The sequence below is a fragment of the Lissotriton vulgaris genome, chromosome 1_2 (assembly GCF_964263255.1).
Source record: "Lissotriton vulgaris chromosome 1_2, aLisVul1.2, whole genome shotgun sequence".
NCBI lineage: Eukaryota > Metazoa > Chordata > Amphibia > Caudata > Salamandridae > Lissotriton > Lissotriton vulgaris.
Genome location: NC_141686.1, coordinates 263488342 through 263510247, shown reverse-complemented (window position 1 = coordinate 263510247; position 21906 = coordinate 263488342). Strand labels below are relative to the sequence as shown.

General features: G+C 46.4%; 1 protein-coding gene across 1 annotated transcript in view; it reads right to left on the bottom strand.

Annotated features, from left to right (window-relative positions):
• The window catches only part of LOC147736462 (G protein-coupled receptor 54-like), a 116126-nt gene that overhangs the window by 3772 nt on the left and 90448 nt on the right, over window positions 1-21906 (bottom strand). Inside the window, exons 3-4 of the mRNA XM_086953756.1 lie at window positions 18047-18182; window positions 3203-3441 (exon numbers count right to left, since the gene is read on the bottom strand). Coding sequence (XP_086809882.1) covers window positions 3203-3441; window positions 18047-18182 — 375 coding nt within the window. The remainder of the gene's footprint in view (window positions 1-3202; window positions 3442-18046; window positions 18183-21906) is intronic.

Sequence of the window (21906 nt, the reverse complement as noted above, 5' to 3'; positions counted from 1 at the left end):
AGGCAAGATTAGCTCGGTCTTTCCTGGGTTCAGTTTAAGATGGTTTGAGGACATCCACCTCTGAATGTGGGTCATAGTTGCCTGAAAATCCTCAACAGCATCGGGCGAGTTTAATGTAAAGACTAACTGTAAGTCATCTGCATAGTTGTATGTAGTTACTTTGTAATTTCTCAGTGAAAACAATAAAGGCCTCATGTACAAATTAAATAATAAAGGAGACAAAGAGGAGCCCTGGGGGACCCCGCAGAAGGAATTGATTTTAGAAGCTGTGAATGACCCTAGCCGAACAGACTGAGTGCGTTCCGATATAAAAGAATGCAGCCAGGCCAAGGCAGAATCTCTGAGGCCGGCCTGTTCGACACGGTTGACCAGAATGGAGTAGTCAACCGTGTCGAACGCTGCAGACAGGTCAAGAAGCACTAGAGCCTGATGGAGGTTATTATCGGCATTGGACCTCAGAGTGTTCTGGACGGCCAGTATCACTGCTTCTGTAGAGTGGCAGGGCCGAAAGCCTGCCTGATTAGGTTGCAAATATTCAGAATCCTCTATGAATTTCGATAGGCAGTTGGTGACATGAGCCTCCAGGATCTTTGAGAGGTAGGGCAGGAGAGAAATTGGCCGATAGTTTGTGAGGTCAAGCGGGTCTTTACCGGGTTTTTTTGTCAGAGGGATCAGTAGGGCCTGTTTAAAGCTGTGGGGGACCATTCCAGACAGGAGGGATTCGTTAAGCAATGGTAACATGCCATTAGGAATAGCATGTCCGATCTCCCTCATAATGTGCGGAGGGCACATGTCCTCAGGGGATCCTGACTTTACTCTGTTTAATAGAGCTGAGAAGGTTTTTAAGTCCATGAGAGGGAAGGAGTGAAGTGTTAATGGATTATAAAAACAATCATCCAAGGTGGTACACACAGGAAGTTTAGATATATCTTGTTTGATAGTGAGTATCTTTTCACTGAAATAATTATTTAAAGAGTCGCAGAGTGCTTGTGTAGGGACTACAGGAAGGGAGGTTCTATCGTCATTGCATAAGTCATTCACAATTCTGAAAATTTCCTTCCACTTGTTGGTAGATGTTAGTATTTTAGTCGAGAAATATTCAGTCTTGTTATGTTATGTTATCCAATTGTTAAAGCGCAAACAGCTGCCCCAGCAACGGAGCGTCCCGGCGCTGACCTAACCAGTACCTGAGGGGTGGAGGGGGATAACCAACAGAAGACTAGAGGAGGGAAAAGAGATGAGTTTTTAGTTCTTTTCGAAAGGCAGTCAAGTTGGTTAGAGTGCGGATATGTAGAGACAGAGAGTTCCAAAGTCTTGCCCCCAAGACTTTGAAGGAACTTCCGCCCATTCTACAAAGCCTGGATCGGGGAACCGTCACAAGGTGTTGCCCCAGTGAGCGTAAGGTACGCTGAGGAGTGTAAGGTACAAGGAGCGGGCGTAGGAGTTCAGGGCAGTCTGAATTAAGAATTTTGAATGCAGTGGTAAGGGTTTTGAAATGTATTCGGGATTCAATTGGCAGCCAGTGCAGATTACGTTATGTTATGTTATGTTATTTATACTTTTGTATAGCGCAACGGTTACTCAAAAAGAGTGTCCCGGCGCTTTGGGTAAGGAGAACTAATTGGTAGCTCTGGCAGAGCACCTGCGTGGGAGGCCAACCACAGGTCTGGCGGCCGAGTTCTGAATGCGTTGCAGCCGTGCTAATTCTGCTTTATTTGCCCCCAAGAATAGCACATTGGCATAGTCAAGCCGGGCAAGAATCATGGACTGGATGATAAGTTGGCGGGTTCTGGAGTCGAAGAAACCGAGTATCAGGCTAAGACTCCTCATTAGACCCACACACGTAGCTGCCACTTTCTTTGTGTGGGACTGAAAGTTGAGAGAGGAGTCGAGCCAGACACCTAGGTTCTTCACAACATCTTTTGGCACGGGGGTGGGGCCAAGCAAAGAGGGCCACCAATGATCGCTCCAGTAGCTAGGGTTTTTGCCAAGGAGAAGCACATCCGTTTTCCCGGCGTTCAGCTGCAGGCAGTTGCGTGTCATCCACTGTGCAACTGCCGCTAGCCCATCCCTGAATTTGGTGGCCGAGGTAGAAGGGCCTTCAGAGAGTGTGATGACCAGCTGTGTGTCGTCGGCATACGACACAAGCGTAAGGTCCCACTCTTTTGCCACTGCTGCAAGAGGCTGGACGTACAGATTGAAAAGGGATGGGCTTAGCGCCGATCCCTGGGGAACTCCCTGTTCGATGGGATGGGGTTGGGAGATGTAGGGTGGGGCTGAAACTTGAAAGGACCTGTCCTTTAGGAAGGACTGGAACCAATCAAGGGCGAGTTCGTTGATCCCTATGGCCTCAAGTCGGTTCAACAGGATGTTGTGTGAGACCGTGTCAAAGGCCGCGCTGAGATCCAGCAGGATCAGCGCGGCACTTTGACCAGCATCCAGGACACCCCGAAGGTGTTCCGTGGTGGTCAACAGGGCCGACTCGGTGCTGTGTCCTGGCCTGAAGCCATTTTGGGAAGGGTCCAGGACATGGTTTTGCAGCATATGATGGGATAGCACTTTGTTAACATGGGCTTCAGCCAGTTTAGACGTCCAGGGGAGCAGCGAGATGGGTCTGTAATTTTCTGGTTTTGTGGGATCTAATGTGGGTTTTTTAATAATGGGTTTAAGAAGGAGTTTTTGGTACCCTTTCCTAGCTAGACAGTAAGCTGCCCTAGCTTGTGGGCAATCTTTTAATCGCCATGCTCTTTCTTGCTGACGGACTTCCAGCTTTAGCTTTTTTAGGTCAGGTGTAAACCACCTATGTCATCCGCATTTCTTGAACTGCCAAAACTGATCAGGGGAGCATGATCATTAGTGGCTGTGTTTATCCATTCTCTGAGCCTAGAGTCCGCTACCTCTACGTCAGTGCTCAGTGAGGGGAGGGAAGTAGTTAGTGAGTTTAAAAATGCTGGCATGTCCACTGAATTCCATTTCCTAGTTGTGAGCGGGTGGTTTTGTGGTGGTAGTACAGGGTCCAGTGAGATACAATACTCTACTGGGGATCCCTTATCTAGTAGTGAGCAGGTGGTTTTGTCGCTGCAGTACAGGGTCCACTGAAATACAATACCCTACAGAACCCCTTATCTAGTAGTCGGTGGGTAGGTTTGTGGTGGTCCCAGAGAATCCAACAACATACAATATTTTACTCAGGTCTCCTTACCTGGTAGGTGTTGTCCGTCGGCTCAACCACTGGCTGGCCCACCCTCTTCAGCATCAGCGAGTAGCAGAGGCAGATGGTTAGCAGCGGCAGCAGGTAGACGGCCAGGAACTGGTAGAGGATGCAGGCCTTCTTGGGTCCATCTGAGGGAAACTTCTCAATGCAGTACGTCCTTGGGCCGTACCAGTACCCGTCCTGGATCTTCTGGTACGGTATAATCGGGGTGGACAGGAGGAAGGAACCTGGATAAAGACAGAGGCAGGGTGGGCTCACAGTATGTTATATCAGATCATTTTTGTTGATTTCACTAAAAGTATTCACTACTTCAACGTCAAAGCATGGTCTATGTGCCCAGATGCAATTAGCGGCTACATAGACGCTACATTGTTCAGACAGACAAGCACATCGTACACTCTGAGATCAAAAGCTTGTACGTAAATAAGCAGGAATCCAGAGCACACTATGCGTATCAAATAAAATTTCAATCTTCAAGTAGTCATACATATGGGATAGATCAGACCAAACGTAAATTTTCAAACGTTTTATTAATTAACAGTGTTCTCTTCTCGGGAATCACTGTACCTGTCACTCTAGCCTACACGTGTTTCATCACAGCATGTGGCTGTGAATCTTCAGGGCTGATCTTAATGATCGAGGCGCGTTGTCGGGTGACCGGTGATAATTCCGACCCGGGCCTTATCGGGTAGTTTCTGTTGAAACGAGAACGGCACCGATGGTTTTCGGTTGCCGTCAGTCAAAAAGTTGGGTGTAGGGTTTCACAGCGTAAATAATCAAATATCTGTATATTTGGGCCGTTTGTTGCCCGTGGTCAAGCTTGGTGCAGCTTCGGTTTCCAAGTGCGGGTGGTATTTAAACCATATTCCTTGATTTGTTTGTTGTGTGGCGACAGTAGAGGTACCTAAGACTTTACCATCCATTTATGGAAGGGCCTGAGGAATATCACAGACTAGCTTGAGAACATCAGGTTTGCTACATTTAACACGGCAAACACAAGGAGATGATGGACAGAGCACTGAAACTTTTCAGACACTCACCCCCAAACGAGGGTCCCTTGCTCACTTTGCCACTGCATTCAAGAAAGCCCAAAACCGGTCCCAGGATGCTTGTTTACGGTCCAGGGAAGACCTGGCTAGGCAGTTTGAGCTGGACTGTTCCCATGAGGCACAGGGTGAAGACTGATTTGCATATAGCTGGATATGAACTGGGGTGGCAAAGTGAGCTAAAGAACGATTGATTCAACACAGATCTGTGACTGGGGGTAACTGTCTGAAAAGTTTCAACACTCCCTCCATCATCTCCTTGTGTTTGCTTTGTTTACCCTAAGTTGGCAGGGTATGCCCTGATGTGGGCCCTTTGCTCACGTTGCCACTGGATTCAAGCTAACCTGGCTGATGAGGGCTGTTAGCCCCAAACCGGTTCGAGGATGCTTGTTTTCATTCCAGGGAACCCCTGGCTTGGTACTTTGGGCTGGACTGTTCCCATAACGAACAGGGTCAAGACTGATTTGCATATAGTTGGGTCTGAACTGGGGTGGCGAGGTGAGCTAAAGAACGATGATGGATTCAACCCAGATCTGTGACTGGGGGTGAGTGTCTGAAAAGTTTCATCACTCCGTCCATCATCTAACAACTGAGCAGGCACAGCAACCCTTCTCCTTGCCTGGAACACCACTGGAATTCACCAGAAAATGCATATCACCCCATAGCATGATTCCAGCTGGGGCTAGCATTGAAGAGAAGAAGCAGTGGGTCCACCCTTAAGGGACACGGTATGGGAAGTCAACCACCTTAGCGAGGAGTGGGCCAAGGCTTGTTGTTTTGTTGTTTTAATAGGAGATTACGCTGCCCATGACATCACCTACAATTCCATAGATAGTCTCTTAACCTGAAAATGATTGTCCGCGATAAGACCTTTACACTTCCAACTGGATATCAGTTCGGATTCGAACTTCCAAAGGTTTTACCAGTGAGAAACGTGTACAATCAGTGCATTGAGGTGAATTACTGCCTCCTCAGAGCAACGAAGAGGCCTTTGGAGATGGACCTGGAATTTAACAGCACGAAGCATTTTCAGATGGGCATCCGGGTGGTAGACTGGTTGCCTGACCTACTAGCAGCACCCTAAAGAAGACTGACCCCAGGAAATATTCTTTCAGAATGTTATCAATTACCTGATGACAAAAATAAATATTGGGGCACTTCACCTTGGGGTATCTTGTGACTGTTGGGAAGTTGGGAATGTATTGGAAAGAAAAACAAGTTTGATCAGCAAGTAGAAGAGAACAGACCATAACTCACAGCGGATCCAAAAGAGTGGTAAAACAGAGGCAGGCATCACAGCTAAAGGCAAATTGCATGCATTGTTGAGGTGGGGTGGTCTAGTGAGGGAATAGGAACAACATTTACCCCACCCAGAAGGCCTCAGCCCAGGTTGACACTAGGCCTGGGCAAAATTCACCTCATTTCTTTATTTTATTTCCTATTTCCTAATTAGGCCTGCGAAGAATTCCAATTGCACTAGAGTAATCAGAGTAATTTTGGTAATTATTCTTTGATGCAGAATTACTGATAATAACACAATTATTTCTCCTTGTGTATTTATGAGTAATTTAGGAGGAAACATCCTAACACAAGAGCAGGGAGAGGTGTGGTGCTGCGGCCAGGGCGACTGACGTGGACGTTGGGGATCACAATTCGATCCCCTGCTCCGGTGGCAGGGCTCTGCCCAGCACCATGCGACTCAGGGAAATAGCTCGCTTAATCTTCCCAACGGCCCCCAGAGCCGAGATACCCCTTCGGGGGTGATTCGTGCGCTATACAAGTACTGGATTTACATTTTATTTTTGTTTACGTTTAGCAAGCAATCTCTTGCCATTCATGTTCTGCCGCAGTTAGCGATGTTTCTCGGTGTAAAATGCATCCTTGCATCTATTTTGGATGCAAGGGTCCATTTTGGGTTAAGAAAAGAACGCTAAATGCCGGTAGCAAGTTGGGAAATAATCCTACCCCAAGAGGACATTTAGCAAACGTGAGCAGCTTCTTGCATTTGCTATTTGTGTTCGGTTGCATTTAGCACTATTTCTTACCACAAAACGCATCCTCAAGTGGGGAATTTTTACGCTAAGAAAATGTGCTGAATAAAAAACCATTCTACTTGCATAATTCAAGCATAATCTTGCAGAATTTGTAGGAAATGTTGCATGATTATGCTACAGGGAATTACACAAGTTATTCCCACCCCTACTTATTTTCTTCGTGTGGAATTACATAAAATGCCCAGAAAATGACGGAAAATTACACAAAATGCCAGTGAAGCATTATGTGCTATTTCTTATTGCAAATTGCATCCTTGTGTCTATTTTGAACATGAAGATACATCCAACAACAAACAAGCATTTGCAATGCAATAGGTCTCACATTAGGAAAGTTTGAGCTATTGGTATTGTAAATGACAAATTTTTTATTTTTGTTTTGTTTTAGAAAATAGCGAAATTAATAGCTTTGTCATTTACAATGCCAATAGTTATAACTTTTGCAAATGTGACACCTATAGCATTTGTAATGCAATATGTGTTGTATTTACTTGACTTACATGTATTGATATTACAAATAACAATGGCTTTTAATTTTTTTAAATAATTAAAACTTAAATAAAAGTTATTGTAATTTATAATGGCAATAGCTTAAACTTTTGTAAATAACTTTTGTGAAGATTATGTTCAGTGTATTTTATTGTGACGAAAATCCAATTGCTGTGGGGGGGTGGGGGAACGCATTCCTTTGAAGTCTGATGCAGGCTGCCAAATGGTGTGCGATGTGGCTGGTATGTTAAAACAAGCTCTCAGTAATCGGAAAGTGGGGTCAGAGCGGAATCCCAGTGGATAGTGCCCTGGAACCAAATGTAGATTGGTGGATAAGGGCTTAGAAACTGGGCTACAGGCTGCCCACGGAAATTTGAGAACGTCTGGGGACAGTGGAGGACATGGAACCTTAAAGTAGGCCCGATGTGGAGAGTTCCTAGGAAAGAGGGGTGGAAACTGAACCACGGAACATCCGCAGGGTTAGGAGTAAGCTTATCCATCAATCACTGATCGAACATGCATGGACTGTGGTGATGGTTGGGGGAGAACCGGTATGCCTCACAGGATTGTTTATTGCGGTTTGTCTCATGTATCAACTTAATAAAAAGAGGTTTTAAAAAACAAAAAAACTGTACTGGCAAAGCCAAAAGGTCAGCTGGAACATTTCAAAGGCAAGACCTATTGGCTTTGTCATTACTTGCTATTATTGGTATTCACATATTCATCCTGCCACGTTGTTCAGCCACCGGTTGATTCTACCCATCACTGATGATGTCTGGAATGTTGTCATTGCACCAGCCTTCGCTCATCACATTTCAGACGTTCAATAAATCCACGTAAGAAACTCCTTTTTTTCTACGGTTTTCATTTACAATCCAACGAACAGAACGCAAAGCCCCCATTCACTCCAGTGGAGGCATATTTATCCTTTTAAATTCTTTGTCATCCTGCAATGGTAGTCAAAACATTGTACAACACTGGAAATATGAGCTGCTGTGCCAGGAAGTACAGCTGTGAGCAGCGCTAGAGTCACGCATGGACACACGTATGAGGTAGAGGGGGGGGGGCTTGCTTTTGCTCTGCCCAACCCCCATCAACACTTGGCTGTGTCCCATTCTGTCCCACGAGTGCCCTCTTGACCTGCCTGAATCCTACGTACATAGCCTCCTCGAATCCCTTTTATAGTACACCAGGCTGACGAGGTTTGGAACGTGCGCCCACACTAGGGCTCCGCAGAGTTCCCTACAGGAAGATGCTACAATTGAAATGGTTGCTGGGCTTTTGGCAAATACAAGCAGGAATGGTCTTATCCCGCTGGGGCACAGGAGGTTGTACTACGGCTGGAGATCTCTACCAAAATGAAGTCTTCCTCACCAAAAATAAGGCCCAGGAATACTATCAACTACCTCACAGCCAATTCCTGCAAAACGCTAAGATCTCCGACTCAGTCCATGAGATATGCCGGCGTCCCACCTTCCCCGCAGAGCCGGAGGCGTCCTATACACTACAGCGGCTATTGGACCCTGGCACCACTGGGGAAATGACCTCTTGCATTTATAAAGCCCTGAAACTGACCTGCAGGGTGGACGTGGAGCCGATTTGGAACAGGTGGTCAGAAGACTTACCTCTTCCCCTCACAGGCACGGATATGCGACAGGCATAAGAAGTGGCAAGCAATTCTCAGTTTAAACTCATATAGTTTCATCATTTACACCGCAATTACCTCAACCCCAGAGGCTCCAGAAGATGTATGCGACACACTCCTCTGGATGCCCGCGCTGCGGGTTCGAACCAGCTACGTTCATGAGGAACCATTGGGCCAAAACGTTGAGTCTTATTACCGGGGTCCAGCTCGAGACCACAACCAAACACTGCCTCCTAAGCATAATTCTAGCACCCAAAAAGGGGATCCTGCAGTTTCGCTTGCACTTTCTCCGCCGCACCAGTCCCTTTTCTATGTCGGCGCTGCACTGAAGGACACAGTCAGTGGCTGGATCTGACGTCACATCCCTGGGTGCCGCAGCTTGCAGCGTTAGTGTGAGCACCGGGGCAGGGCCACGAACTTGGTGCCACGTCAGGGCTAAACCTGGAGCGGCGGAACACCAACATGAACCCGGCACACCACAAGCATCCGTGAGAGCAGCACCCGCAGCTGCAGCCATGGAAGCCCGCTACAATCTGAAGAGCCCCGGTAAGGATCGGCAAAGCCCCTCCCTCCCGCTGGCAGAGGGCAGCTGCCCGTGACACCCTCCCACTGTGTGTGTGTGTGTGTGGGGGGGGGGGGGGAGGGTAGAGGGCTGCGGCGGCGTGTGTATGCGTGCGTGTCTGTGTGTGTGCAGGGGGGTGGGGGGTGGCAGCGTGTGTATGTGTGCGCGCGCCTGTGTGTGTGCGTGTGTGTGCGTGCATGCAGAGGGGTGGGGGCTGGCTGTGTCTGTGTGTGTGCGCCGTTAATGCATGCGAGGGAAGCGAAAGCAGGGGCTGTGAGTTAGTCTGCGCAAGCGCGGCTCAGAAGCGCGCTCCCGCGGTCAAAACTGAGACTGCAAAAGCGCGCGTCTGAGTCGTGTCTTCATTCCCAAATACGGCTGACAATAGGTCTGAAGACGACAGCAATCAATGCTTACGCATTGAATGCAGGTCTGCTCGACCTAAAAAAGGAGAGAATCGTGTGGACACGAACAACAGCGACTCCCATTCAGATCGTTCTCATGGTTCGGGTGCTCTGGCAATAAGATTTTTACCCGAACAGCATCTTAATAATGCAACGACGCATACCGGCATAATCTCAGGCATTTTGCGTAACAAGCATACCATGAAATGCTGGAAAGTATGTAAAATTCTGCAAGAGAAAAAGGAATTTCACTCAGGACTAGTTGACACACTTCCTGGCACAGGTAGTCTCTCAAGCCACCAAATCTTCATGGATGCCATGCATCTATCAATCAACTCGGATTTATGAAACGCAGCTACTCACCCACAAAGGTATCCACGCACTAGGCACTTGTAGGGATCAGTCGAAGAACCAGTTCTTGAGGCCCTTTCTGAATGTGGGGAGAGAGGATGATGTGCAGAGGTGCAGGGAAAGGTCGTTCAAGGACTTAGCGAGGAAGGAGAAGGAACCTCCTCTACTGTAGCTCCGGCAGATGCAGGGAGTGAGTGTGAGGACAAGGAAGGTGGCGCGCAGATGTCTGGAGGGTTGGTGGAAGTTCAGGCTGTGGTTGATGTTTGATGGTCCTTGATCATAGAGGGCCTTCTAGGCTTGTGCCAGTGTGTGTCAGCATCTTGAAGTAAATTTAATTGAAGGAAGGACCCTCGGAGAATCAGAGGTACAGGTTGAAGTTCCTGTTTGCCAGGGGGGATCATGATCAAGAGGCACAGTGTACGGCCTTTGGGTAATGGGTGATGGTGAGCATTCCTGGGCTCACCCGGAGTGTCCTTGTGTGCTGACGGCATTCCCTAAATACACACGTTCCTGCATTCTGGAACAAGTGAACTGTTACTCTTGGAAGGATCCTGGGTCAGCTCTGCTCTGGTCAGAGGAAACTTAGATCTGGAAAAAGCTCCTAGCAGGGGTAGCCTTGAAGGGTAATCCTTGTCCAACGCTAGGAGTTCTAGGCCCCCGAGTTCAAGAGTGAGTGGGAGGTGAGTGAGTGACTACCCTTTCCAAGGAACAACTCTGTGATTATATGAGATAGCGCAGTTTTTTCCTCAGGTTCCAAGAAAACTAACAAATAGGGACAGATAATACATTTAATTGTATACATTTTGCTTGTACTAGTTTCGAGACACAGGGACATATTTACAATATTTTGTTATAGGGCAGCTCCAAAAGCCTTCTAGCTGAACTGCCCTATGTTAAAGGAAAAGGGCTGGAATGAGCCGTTACTAGATGTCCCTCACGAGTCAAATGAAAAAGCATTGAAATTATTCTTACATCAAGCTGCAGTTCCACTCATTACTAGATGTCCCTCATGAGTCAAATGCAAAATTATTGAAACCCTTCCATCAAGCATTTGCATTTGACTTGTGAGGGACATCTAGTAACCAACAGTTGAGCTGCAGCTCTTTGTAGAATTATTTTGATATCGGATACTATAATATTCACTGCCCACTGCTAATCTCGTCCCATAATCCTTTGCAGGGCCTTTGGTTAGGATTGTTTTTTTGCCAATAACTGTGCTTGGGGTGGTCCTAAGAGGATGGGACCACCACCAAATCGTTCATCAAGATGTGCTTTTTGTTTATGTTCTTTGTGTTCAAGGCATCTGCTTGGTCCTCCCCGTAGGTTAGGAGGACCCCAAAATCATCACCTCTCTCTTTGTCTAACATTTTTGTTCGAAAAGTTCATGTTTGTGAGTTGGTTATGTTTTTTTCAAAGCATCTGTGGATGTTGTTGATTTACCTGCTATGTGTGAATAAGCACAGTTTTTGAATTGTGCTACTTGCAATTTGTGGAGTGTGAGTTTGTATAATCTACACATCCTGAGTCCTGGTGAGCTGCTAGTGGAGGGTGATAAATTCTGCTCAGCCGCTGGAGTTTGCAGTGATTTGGCCAATCCGCTTTGACTTCCACTAAACTCTGCAAAGCAGCAGAGAGCAGAGTTTTTCCTCTCGCTTAAATCTACCGCTCAAATTGAGGAAGCTGCCGCTCGAGTAGAACATCTATTTGAGTGACTAAAAGAAGCAGCGCTGTCTTGCACTGTGCGTGATGCCGCTCGTGCTTATTTTACAGCGTGTGACAAGCTCCTGGTGCTAAAAATCAGTGTGAGCTACCACACTAAGCCGCTCGCTGAACTCCGCAGAGAATGGCAGAGTCTTTTTGGCACTTCATGGAGGTCCACAGAACAGACCTCCACTAACTCATGCATATGCACTGCACCAGCTGTTCCACTGATAGCGGTGTCAAGAAACAAACACACAGCTCCAGCCCCTGGACCCCAGTGCCACTGCACCAGCTGCTCCATTGATAGTGGAGTCCCTGAATCAAACACAGCAACTCCAGTCCCTGGGCTCGATGCCACGGCACCCGCTCCCTGAAAGAAACACTGAAACTCCAGTCCCACTGGGCCCAGTGCCAGTGCACCAGCGGTTCCACTGATATCAGAGTCCTGAATCAAACACAGCACCTCAAGTCCCATGGGCCTGGTGCCACTGGACCAGCTGCTCCATTGATAGCGGAGTCTCTGAATCAAACAGAGCAACTCCAGTCCCTGGGCCCGGTGCCACTGCACCGACTGTGCCATTGATAGCTGCATACCTGAAACAAACACAGCAACTTCAGTCCCCTCTGCCCCGGGGCCACTGCACCCGCTGTGCCATTATCCGCGCCTAGACACCTCCGGGTATTAGTGCGCAATATAAATACATTTTTAATTTCATTTCATTTCATTTTATTAATAGCAGAGTCCCTCAAAACAACACAGCAACTCCAGTCCCTGGGCCCCGGTGCCACTGCACCAGCTGCTCCATTGATAGCGGAGTCCCTGAATCAAACACAGCAACTCCAGTCCCTGGGCCCGGTGCCACTGCACCGACTGTGAAATTGACATCAGAGTCCTGAATCAAACACAGCAACTCCAGCCCAGTGGGCCCGGTGTCACTGCACCGGCTGTTCCATTGATAGCTGCGTCCCTGAAGCAAACACTTTGGGCCCGATTCACATAATAACCTTAAGGCTCAATCCTAAACTTACTACTATTTTGGTATTCACAGATGAACTTACTACTTTTGGTATTCACAGAAGTTAGGATTTTGTCTTAAGTTTGTCTTAAGACAAACTTAAGACAGACTTAAGACAGACTTAAGACAAAATCCCAACTTAAGTCTGTCTTAAGTCTGTCTTAAGTTTGTTTTAAGTTTGTCTTAAGACAAACTTAAGACAACATCCTAACTTCTGTGAATACCAATAGTAGTAAGTTCATTCTGTGAATGCCAAAAGTAGTAAGTGCATTCTGTGAATACCAAAATAGTAGTAAGTTTAGGATTGAGTCTTACGTTCATTCTGTGAATCGGGCCCAGCAACTCCAGCCCCCTGCGCCCCAGTTCCACTGCACTAACTGTGCCATTGACATCAGAGTCCTGAATCAAACACAGCAACTTCAGTCCCTGGGCCCCGGTGCCACTGCAACTGCTGTGCCATTGATAGCCGACTCCCTGAAAGATAGACAGAAACTCCAGTCCCACTGGGCCCGGTGCCACTGCACTGGCTGTGTAATTGATAGCGGAGCCCATGAAAAAAAAACAGCAACTCCAGTCCCCTGGATTCTCACCGTGACACACCGAATTGGCACGTGCAGTGAGGATGTCTTTCCCCGATATACTTCTAAAAATATAAGGAACATACAAAAAGCAGGTATGTTGTGACTTTGTATGCAAGCTCTAAAGAAGCAGGGCTGGGTGTAATATTTGAGAGTCAGCTGCCATGTAATAGAAAGTTAGTTATAAAGAGAGTTGGAGGTGCTCCATAGTACATTTTCGCGAAAATCATGGTGACCTGTGATTTATAAGTGATTTCACCAAAATGATGCCATTGTAACATTAATTCTGATTGCGCATTTGATTGCCTGCCTGGGTGATGTTCCTGCAACCATGGGCCTGGTACCCTCACAAGTCTGACGACTCAAGTAATTTTTCACCAAAATCCGGGTGCTGGTGGCTTGTTGGAGAGAAGAACACATCTGGGGACGCGTCTTTATACAGAATAGCAGAGCAGAAGGACAGGAAGAGAGGACTTTTCTTCAGATGGTGGAGGGGCAAATGTCCAGGGCTGCAGGTGCAGATGTGCTGGTGAGCATATATATATATATTAACGGGCAGATTTATGTTAACTGGCGCATCCCCAGGAATGCGCCAGTTAATGTGCGCCACAGCTCCGCCACCCATGGTGCGCCGCATTTACAATGCGGCGCACCATGGGGCAAAAACGGCACAGATGCGTGACGCATCTGTGCCGTAAAGGTGACGCATTGCTGGAGTTGCGTTTCAAGCGCGACGCAGCTCCAGCAAGGCTCGGGGGTACACCATCTGCACAATGCTGCGTCAAGACCTACGCCTGCTTCAAGTAGGCGCAGAGTTTTGACGCAGCATTGGCCTGAAAGTGACTGAGTGAAATCTTATAGATTTCACTCAGCCACTTTTAGGAGGCGTTCCTGCGCAGGAACGCCCCCCCCCCCCCCCTGCGCAGGAACGCCTCCTCATGGCGCAGGGCTTTACAACGTGACGCATCTCCTAGATGCGTCACGTTGTAAATAGGGCGCATTGTTTGCGCCGCCGTTGCGTCAAATAAAGTGACGCAATTGCGGCCCAAAGAGGCGCAAGGGCCTCATAAATCTGCCCCTATATATTCAATAGTGACATTCGAAGGATGGGGTGGGGGGCAGCAGGGGAAGTTTAAGGGGATTCTGAGGCTTGGCGGGGTAAGGGCATCAATGATAGGTTGGGGGTCCTCCATCTGGGACCCAAAAATCATTCAATTGAGTGGTTCCCAAACTGTGGACCCAGAGGGTTCTGCAAAGCCTCCTCACGGGTCCATGACTACTTAGATTATTAAATAATATTAACAGATTAATACAATGTATATAAATAAAGAAACTAAATGTTCAATTGAACATTTTAAAAGGTACTGTTAATGTGAAGGAATCTGAAATTTGAGATTAAATATTAAATATGTATCCTCACATTGATTGGTGGAAGCAGTGCAATTGCATCAAACAGAATATAGTATTGATGATTAGTTACCTCAATTGATTTTTAGGAAATCTCTAGCCTTCATATTAAAAATAAAATGTTGCCTTTTTTAAAGTATGTGTTTTTTTAATCAAATAAAATTTGGCATCATTTGTGCATTTGAATTTTCTTCCTGTATATTTTGTGGGTTGTTTTGCGGTTCAATTAATCAGCAATTGTTAGGCGAGGGCCCTCTTCAAGCAGTCATGACTCAGTGGGGGGTCCCTGGATTCCAATAATGACTAAGGGGGTCCCAGGATTCCAGGAATGTTTAATTGGGGGTCCCCAGAAGTCAAAAGGTTGAGAACCACTGATGTGATCTATCCAGCAAAATGTCTCACTGAAGTCAGTGGGCCCGATTCACAGAATGAACTTAAGACTCAATCCTAAACTTACTACTATTTTAGTATTCACAGAATGCACTTACTACTTTTGGCATTCACAGAATGAACTTACTACTTTTGGTATTCACAGAAGTTAGGATTTTGTCTTAGTTTGTCTTAAGAAAAACTTAAGACAGACTTAAGACAGACTTAAGATAGACTTAAGACAACATCCTAACTTCTGTGAATACCAAAAGTAGTAAGTTCAGTCTGTGAATGCCAAAAGTAGTAAGTTCATTCTGTGAATACCAAAAGTAGTAAGTGCATTCTGTGAATACCAAAATAGTAGTAAGTTTAGGATCGAGTCTTAAGTTCGTTCTGTGAATCGGGCCCAGTGACCCTTGTAGACATCTGAGTTAACAGTAAGTCACATGGCATGGCCAACTCTGCGTTTCATCCTCTGAGATCCACACAGAAAGGAACATTAAATTAGGTGACAGCGCTGAGAAACAGCAAAAACTGCAGTAGTAAATTCTTCATAAAACCACAATATTACTGCCCCTATAAACAGAGGTTGAGATGCATCAGATGTCTCAGAGGAGGTAAATTACGGGTTGGGTTTGAGAGTTGGCGGTCTATACTACTGTATTGTGACCTCACAAATTATGCAGCCACTTAACACCTTCATACATTTCCACCATCTGTTTGTGTTTAATGGTTCCATTAATCCATCCCTACACAGCTCTTACACTCAAGGATTATTACAACCAGAAAGTATTACAAAGGGTTAACTCCTGACATCAAAGCGCTAAAAAAAGACTAGGCCTGTGCGAAATTTAAATAATGCTGGCGTAAGTTCTGGAATTTCCCATGATGCTTTTACAGAAAATACCCAAAATGATGCCACTTTGTTTAAGTGTGTGCCATTTGTCGTAAAAATGTATCATGAATGCGTGTGAACAAGAGAGCATGTTAGGGTGACCAACTGGCATGGGCGCAAATTCAGGACAGTGAGGGCCCGATTCACAGAATAAACTTAAGACTCAAGCCTAAACTTACTATTATTTTGGTATTCACAGAATGAACTTACTACTTTTGGTATTCACAGAAGTTAGGATTTTGTCTTAAGTTTGTCTTAAGACAAACTTAAGACAGACTTAAGACAGACATAAGACAGACTTATGACAAAATCCTAACTTAAGTCTGTCTTAAGTCTGTCTTAAGACAAGGCCTATAGACTGCATTTAATACATTGTATATGAATTGAAACTAATATAGCTGGGTGGAATAAAAAATCAGGGGAAAGTAAATTATGGGCGGGAACATTGATCAATTACATCGAACAGAAATTATCTCATACTGGTATGGTGTGATGACCTCTTCTCGTCTTTCTGACTAATCAAATGAAGGGAATACACAAATTTACAACACTGGGGGGTGGTACATATCCTGGAAAATGGTATAACTAAGGTAGGTTCAGTTCGTTATTTCGTCCGACTTGTCACAGACCTGTCACTGACCCAACGCATGCTGAAGGAGATCGTGGATGCAGCAAACCTCAGAGGGCTGGTCGAGCACTCTGAAAGAAGAATCGGGAGATTGCTGTTGGGAGAAGACTCTGTCATCTAAAAGGGAATGAGAGTAGCTGCAGAGAGGGGTGTAACGCTGGCGTTCAACTTAGCGGTGATTACCTGTCCTGTTTCGCACCTGTCCTGTCCTGTTGGCACCTGATTAGTCGGGACCCTTTCTTATCCCAGGCCCTTGGCCAGGGGTTGGTCCTCGCACCGTTCTTGGTACATATACTCTGTGTGGTATGTCCTTGTACTGTTTCCTTTTCTCACCCTTCCCAGGTACCAATATGTAAAATTGAAATTGCTAAGTCTCACAAGATCTTTGCTTTAATAATAATATTCGTGCTTGAAAAGTCCTTAATTTCTCTGGTTTGTTATCTGACTTACAAAATATTGCATAGATAAAGTGTTTAAAACTTTCCCGAGTCTGTGGTTATTCCATGAGTAAAGTAAATATTAGGCAATATCTATTATTCTAACACCTTTTTTGATCCATCAGAATTAGGACTTAGAGCATAGGTGACAAGGATTTGGTAAGTCAGGGTGTACAGGTATATATCCTAAGGTGAAATAAACTCTGATAGACAGGTAGGAAAATTGATTACCGGTTCAAAGTGTGATGTTTAATGGGCCCAGGTGAGTATGGTGTTCTGAGCCGGTAATCTCACGCCATCAGATACACCTGAGTAACATGCATTAAAATTAAACCTCTACCTCCCTAGAGCTTGGCCCCTGGTGAAGTGATAGGAGCCCATAAACAAAAGCAGTTTGCCATGCCCTAGGCTCTGGAGGGAGGAGGCTGTCCCTGTGCAGAGAGGCCCATTATCATCCTGTATGTGATAATGAGGTCAAAATACAGAATGATAATGGGATGATAGCAGCCTGTGCCAGTTCGGGGAGGGGCTGCTGCAGGCCACGGATTACAGCAGGAGGGTAAGCTGGCACCTGCAGTGAGAGGTACAGAACTCTCAGGCTGCTTGTAGGGGGCAGCTCGCTCCAATGTCGGAAATTACGGACAAAAGGCGTCCGTGAAAGAATACTTCATGGACAAGGGACGAGAGGCCCAAATAACGGGCAGTCCGTGAAATTTACGGACGGTTGGTCACCCTAGAACATATGGACCTGTTTTTTGCAGTGGTTTGTTCAGAGACATCCTCGAACCAAAAATTGACGCATGGGCACCTTTAATACTTAAATATACTGCAAAATGACGGGTTTGCTTTTCAGGTAATTTTGCAGCATATTGCTTAATTTTGCCAACATTTCAGGTAAATTACACAACATTTACACATCTCTGAAAAGTAAAATAAAATCAGTTGCCCCTTGACTCACACTTTCACTCACTCATGTTACATGAAAGATTTATTTATTTATTTATTTTATTTAAGTTTTGTATAGCGCTAGTTGGACCCGAAGGTATCAGAGCGCTTCACATCAAATACAAATAAGCATCAACAAGACGAGTAGGACGAAAGCAGGGCAGGGTGAACAGGGGGAAGAAAAAGTTTATACAATAGCAACTTGAGCGTACAACATGGTGGAGATCAAGGGTGAGACATCCAACTCTCTCTGGGAGTATAGAGATAGTGATCTATTAAAGTCAAACGAGGGGCAGACTAGTAGTACTTACCAACCCAGATGCCGATACTGACAATCATTGCTACGCGTGGTGTGCGATGGCGTAGCGACTTCAGCGGGAACAGCGTGGCGTAGCAGCGGTCGGCGCTCATGGCGGTCAGGGTGATGCAGGTGGCCTGGACTGTGACCTGGGGATAAGGAAAGGGGATGTATGTCACAAGTAAGCAGGCCTCCTCTTACATAGCTCCTTTACCATACAGTGTGGCATAGAAATCTGGTCCTCGACAAAGAGGAAGCGGGGTGCTGGAACTGCACCACTGTGAGGGCAAAGGTCAAGGGAGAGGAAGTGGGGGTGGGGTTATTGATAGGAAAAAAGGTAATATGAAGCATATCCCGAGACTTCCAGAGCTGTGAGATGCTTGGAGCTCACATACAGATATCAGACACCAGTACACCTGGTTTGCAGTTTTCTGCTACATTAGACTCAACAGTCTCTCCTGAATTCATTGTGGGTAATGCTTGGCCTTCAGTAACTAGTGCTCCAGAAACTAAACACCAGCTCCAAACGGGCCCACGTCCTGAGAGAGAGCAACGCTTGCAGGAAAACTTGGGCCTGGTTGCTTGCCCAAAGGGCACACCTCTCAGAGAAAACCCTGGGCTGGTACTCTACTCTGTATCATGTGCTTCACACTGGTGTCAAAAACCGTCTACCTGCAATACACAAGAGACAAGGTGGCACTACATCCCCTTTCCTAATGGTTGCCATGGAGAGGAGGGTACCGGAAACCTAAATGCACTATGCAGGTATCAGTTCCACTAAATGTTTGTAGCTAGCTTTGAATCTGATTGGACATTGGTAAATGCCAGCTGTCCCAAGGACTGGATATAACAGGGCTTCACTTACGCGCCCAGTGTCAACAATAACTTCGCTTAATGTACACAGGATTTCCGATCATATTCAGGCGCCATTGACCCCGAAGAATATAGTCATTGCATTTGATGATATGTTGTGCTGCATCTGTTGTCACCCCTCAGGTCACCTCCTCATGAGCTTGGACTGTGAGCTGCTCGGCCACCGCTACCACAGAGGAGTTGCAGAAGCTGCAGAGCTTCTGTCTAAACTCTGCCTGCTGGTACCCAGCATTCAGCCAGTGGAGAGCACATGCAGAACCACCTGTAGCACTACCAGGTGCTCCATGCTTAGTAGCAGAATCCAAGGCGCAGTCTAACTTTTGGGAGATGAGGGAGAAGATCTGCTCTAATATTTAGCAGCTGGGCCTTGCCTCTGACACAGCTGGATATTGCTTCCCAGAATTTGTTGCTCTGTCAGTTTTGTGCAAGGAACCTCCTAGACAGCTCTTGGTCACACCCTCAGACTGCATCATAGTGATGCTCAAGAGGCTTGTTGTCAAAACAAAATATGCATTCCCATGATGAGATGGCATTGCTAAGAACCGAGAGTTGGTTATCAGTAAAGCTCCCTGTTTTCCGCTTTTACTGATTTTTACAGAAACATTGTATTTCCTGTCTGTATTTATTTTTTCAAAGCGGAAAAATACAAAACATGTGGCTTCTTTGAGTTACTCTCCATGCTGAGATTAATGACTTTCAGGTCAACAGATGTACATATTGGCAGCATTGGAAGTTACAAAACTGAATGAGATTTTCTTACATTACTGCATATCTCAACATGCATTTGTGCTATTATGCAAATTTGTGAATGTGGGTTTATTATATTATCATTTTTGACTGTGTAATGTGCTAAACCCTGACAGGCATAAAAGTACGAGCACACATTTATCCATTAAATGAATACAGAAATATCTGAGTCATCAGTACCACTTCATCTGTTCACAAGTCACAAAAGAAATATGGATAAATACCAATAAGATGGCCAAAAAATAAATATGGATAAATACACATGGAAATATTAAACAAAAAATGTGCGTAACGTGAAAAAAAAGTTATCAATGGATAGACTTCCACCCTCAGAAATAAGTGAGGGTGAGGAACTCTGCTCCGCCAGCAGAGTTAGCAAAGTTTTGTCAACTCCGCGCTCCGCTGGGAACGCGGAGATTGGCAAAAACTCAGATTCCGCGGTGTGGCAGAGTTTGCCCCGGCCGCCCAACTCTAGAAAATGAAAATAAGGAGTCTTACGTGGATCTAGCATTCTCCGTGCCTGGGCTGGCCTCCTCCTGGCTTTCTCCTCATCCTATGCGGTGCAACACCCCTAGGCTGCAAGACTTGTGAGGACTGCTCATGCTTGAGCATGCATGCAAGCGCAGTCCTCCCAAGTTGTGTAGCATGAGTTTTGCACCACTGAGGATAAGGAGACAGGAGGAGGATAGCCCGGACACGGTGAACTCCATATCCAGGTAAGCCGTAAAGCAGGTGGCAGCCTGGGTGTCAGGAACGCTCCAGGTCTGGTGCCTGCATGCATAGTTAGGGCAGAGCAGAATTCCACTGAGTTTTTAGGCAACTCAGTGGAATCCCGCATAGTGTCGCTCCGCCAGCTCCGCCCACCCTTAATCAGAACCTCCTGCACAATGCCTCGTTCGTTGTAATTCTGCACTATCCCTAAGGATTCTATTTTCCTTCTGTCAACCATTTTGGGTTTAAAAGACACAAAATCACTGTAGCCTAATACAGCCTAAAACTCACCATAATTCATAGTGATCACACACACGACCGTGGTCCTTCCCCCATGTGGCCCAATCTACCTCCTAAAACATGCCCTCCTTTGATCACAAGCAAGACACACAGTCCATCAATTAACATCAAACACACAATCTATCAACTGGTACAAAAACACACCATTCAACAACGACTGACAAAAAAACTCAGGGGCAGATTTATGAGGCCGTTGCGCCTCTTTGCGCCGCAATTGTGTCACTTTATTTGACACAACTGCGGCGCAAACAATGCGCCCTATTTACAACGTGAAGCATCTAGGAGATGCGTCACGTTGTAAAGCACTGCACCATAAGGAGGCGTTCCTGCGCAGGGGGCGTTCCTGCGCAGGGGCGGGGGGCGTTCCTGCGCAGGAACGCTTCCTGAAAGTGGCTGAGTGAAATCTATGAGATTTCACTAAGTCACTTTCAGGGCAATGCTGCGTCAAAACCCTGCGCCTGCCTGAAGCAGGCGTAGGTCTTGACGCAGCATTGTGCAGATGGTGCACCCCCGAGCCTTGCTGGAGCTGCGTCGCGCTTGCGATGCAACTCCAGCAATGCGCCACATTTCCGGCACAGATGCGTCACGCATCTGTGCTGTTTTTGCACCATGGTGCGCCGCATTATAAATGCGGCGCACCATGGGTGGCGGAGCTGTGGTGCACTGTGGCGCACGTTAACTGGCGCATCCCTGGGGATGCGCCAGTTAACATAAATCTGCCCCTCAATCTTTTGACCAAGATCAAGACAACTTGTGAATCTGTCAACAACAAAATGCACGACCCATCGAAAGCCACCACCACAACAAACACTCCATCTACCACCACTAACCTACACAATACATCAACCATCAATGAAGCATACACTTCATGTGGAGAAGTGTGGCTCACTGGTTAGAGCAGGCAGACCCTGAAGCTGAGGTCAGACCCGGGACCAGGGTTCAATTCCCGACGCGGCAGGGTCTTGAGCTCAAATGTCCACGGACTCGATAATTCTCGCTTCGGTGCCTGCTCTAATCATGGGTTCTCACTCTGCAACTCTGGGCATTAAGCTTGCTTAATCTCCACAACGGCCCCCCTGCGGCGGGATGCCTGGCTTTCACCTTGGGGGTGCCCTGTAGGGGCTATCTCACAGGGAAAAGCCAGGACGGGTTCCCAAGGCAAGCGCCACGAAACCTCCGGGTAGCTGTGTGCTCAATAAATGCAATAATAATAATAATAATAATCGACCACAGTCAAAATAC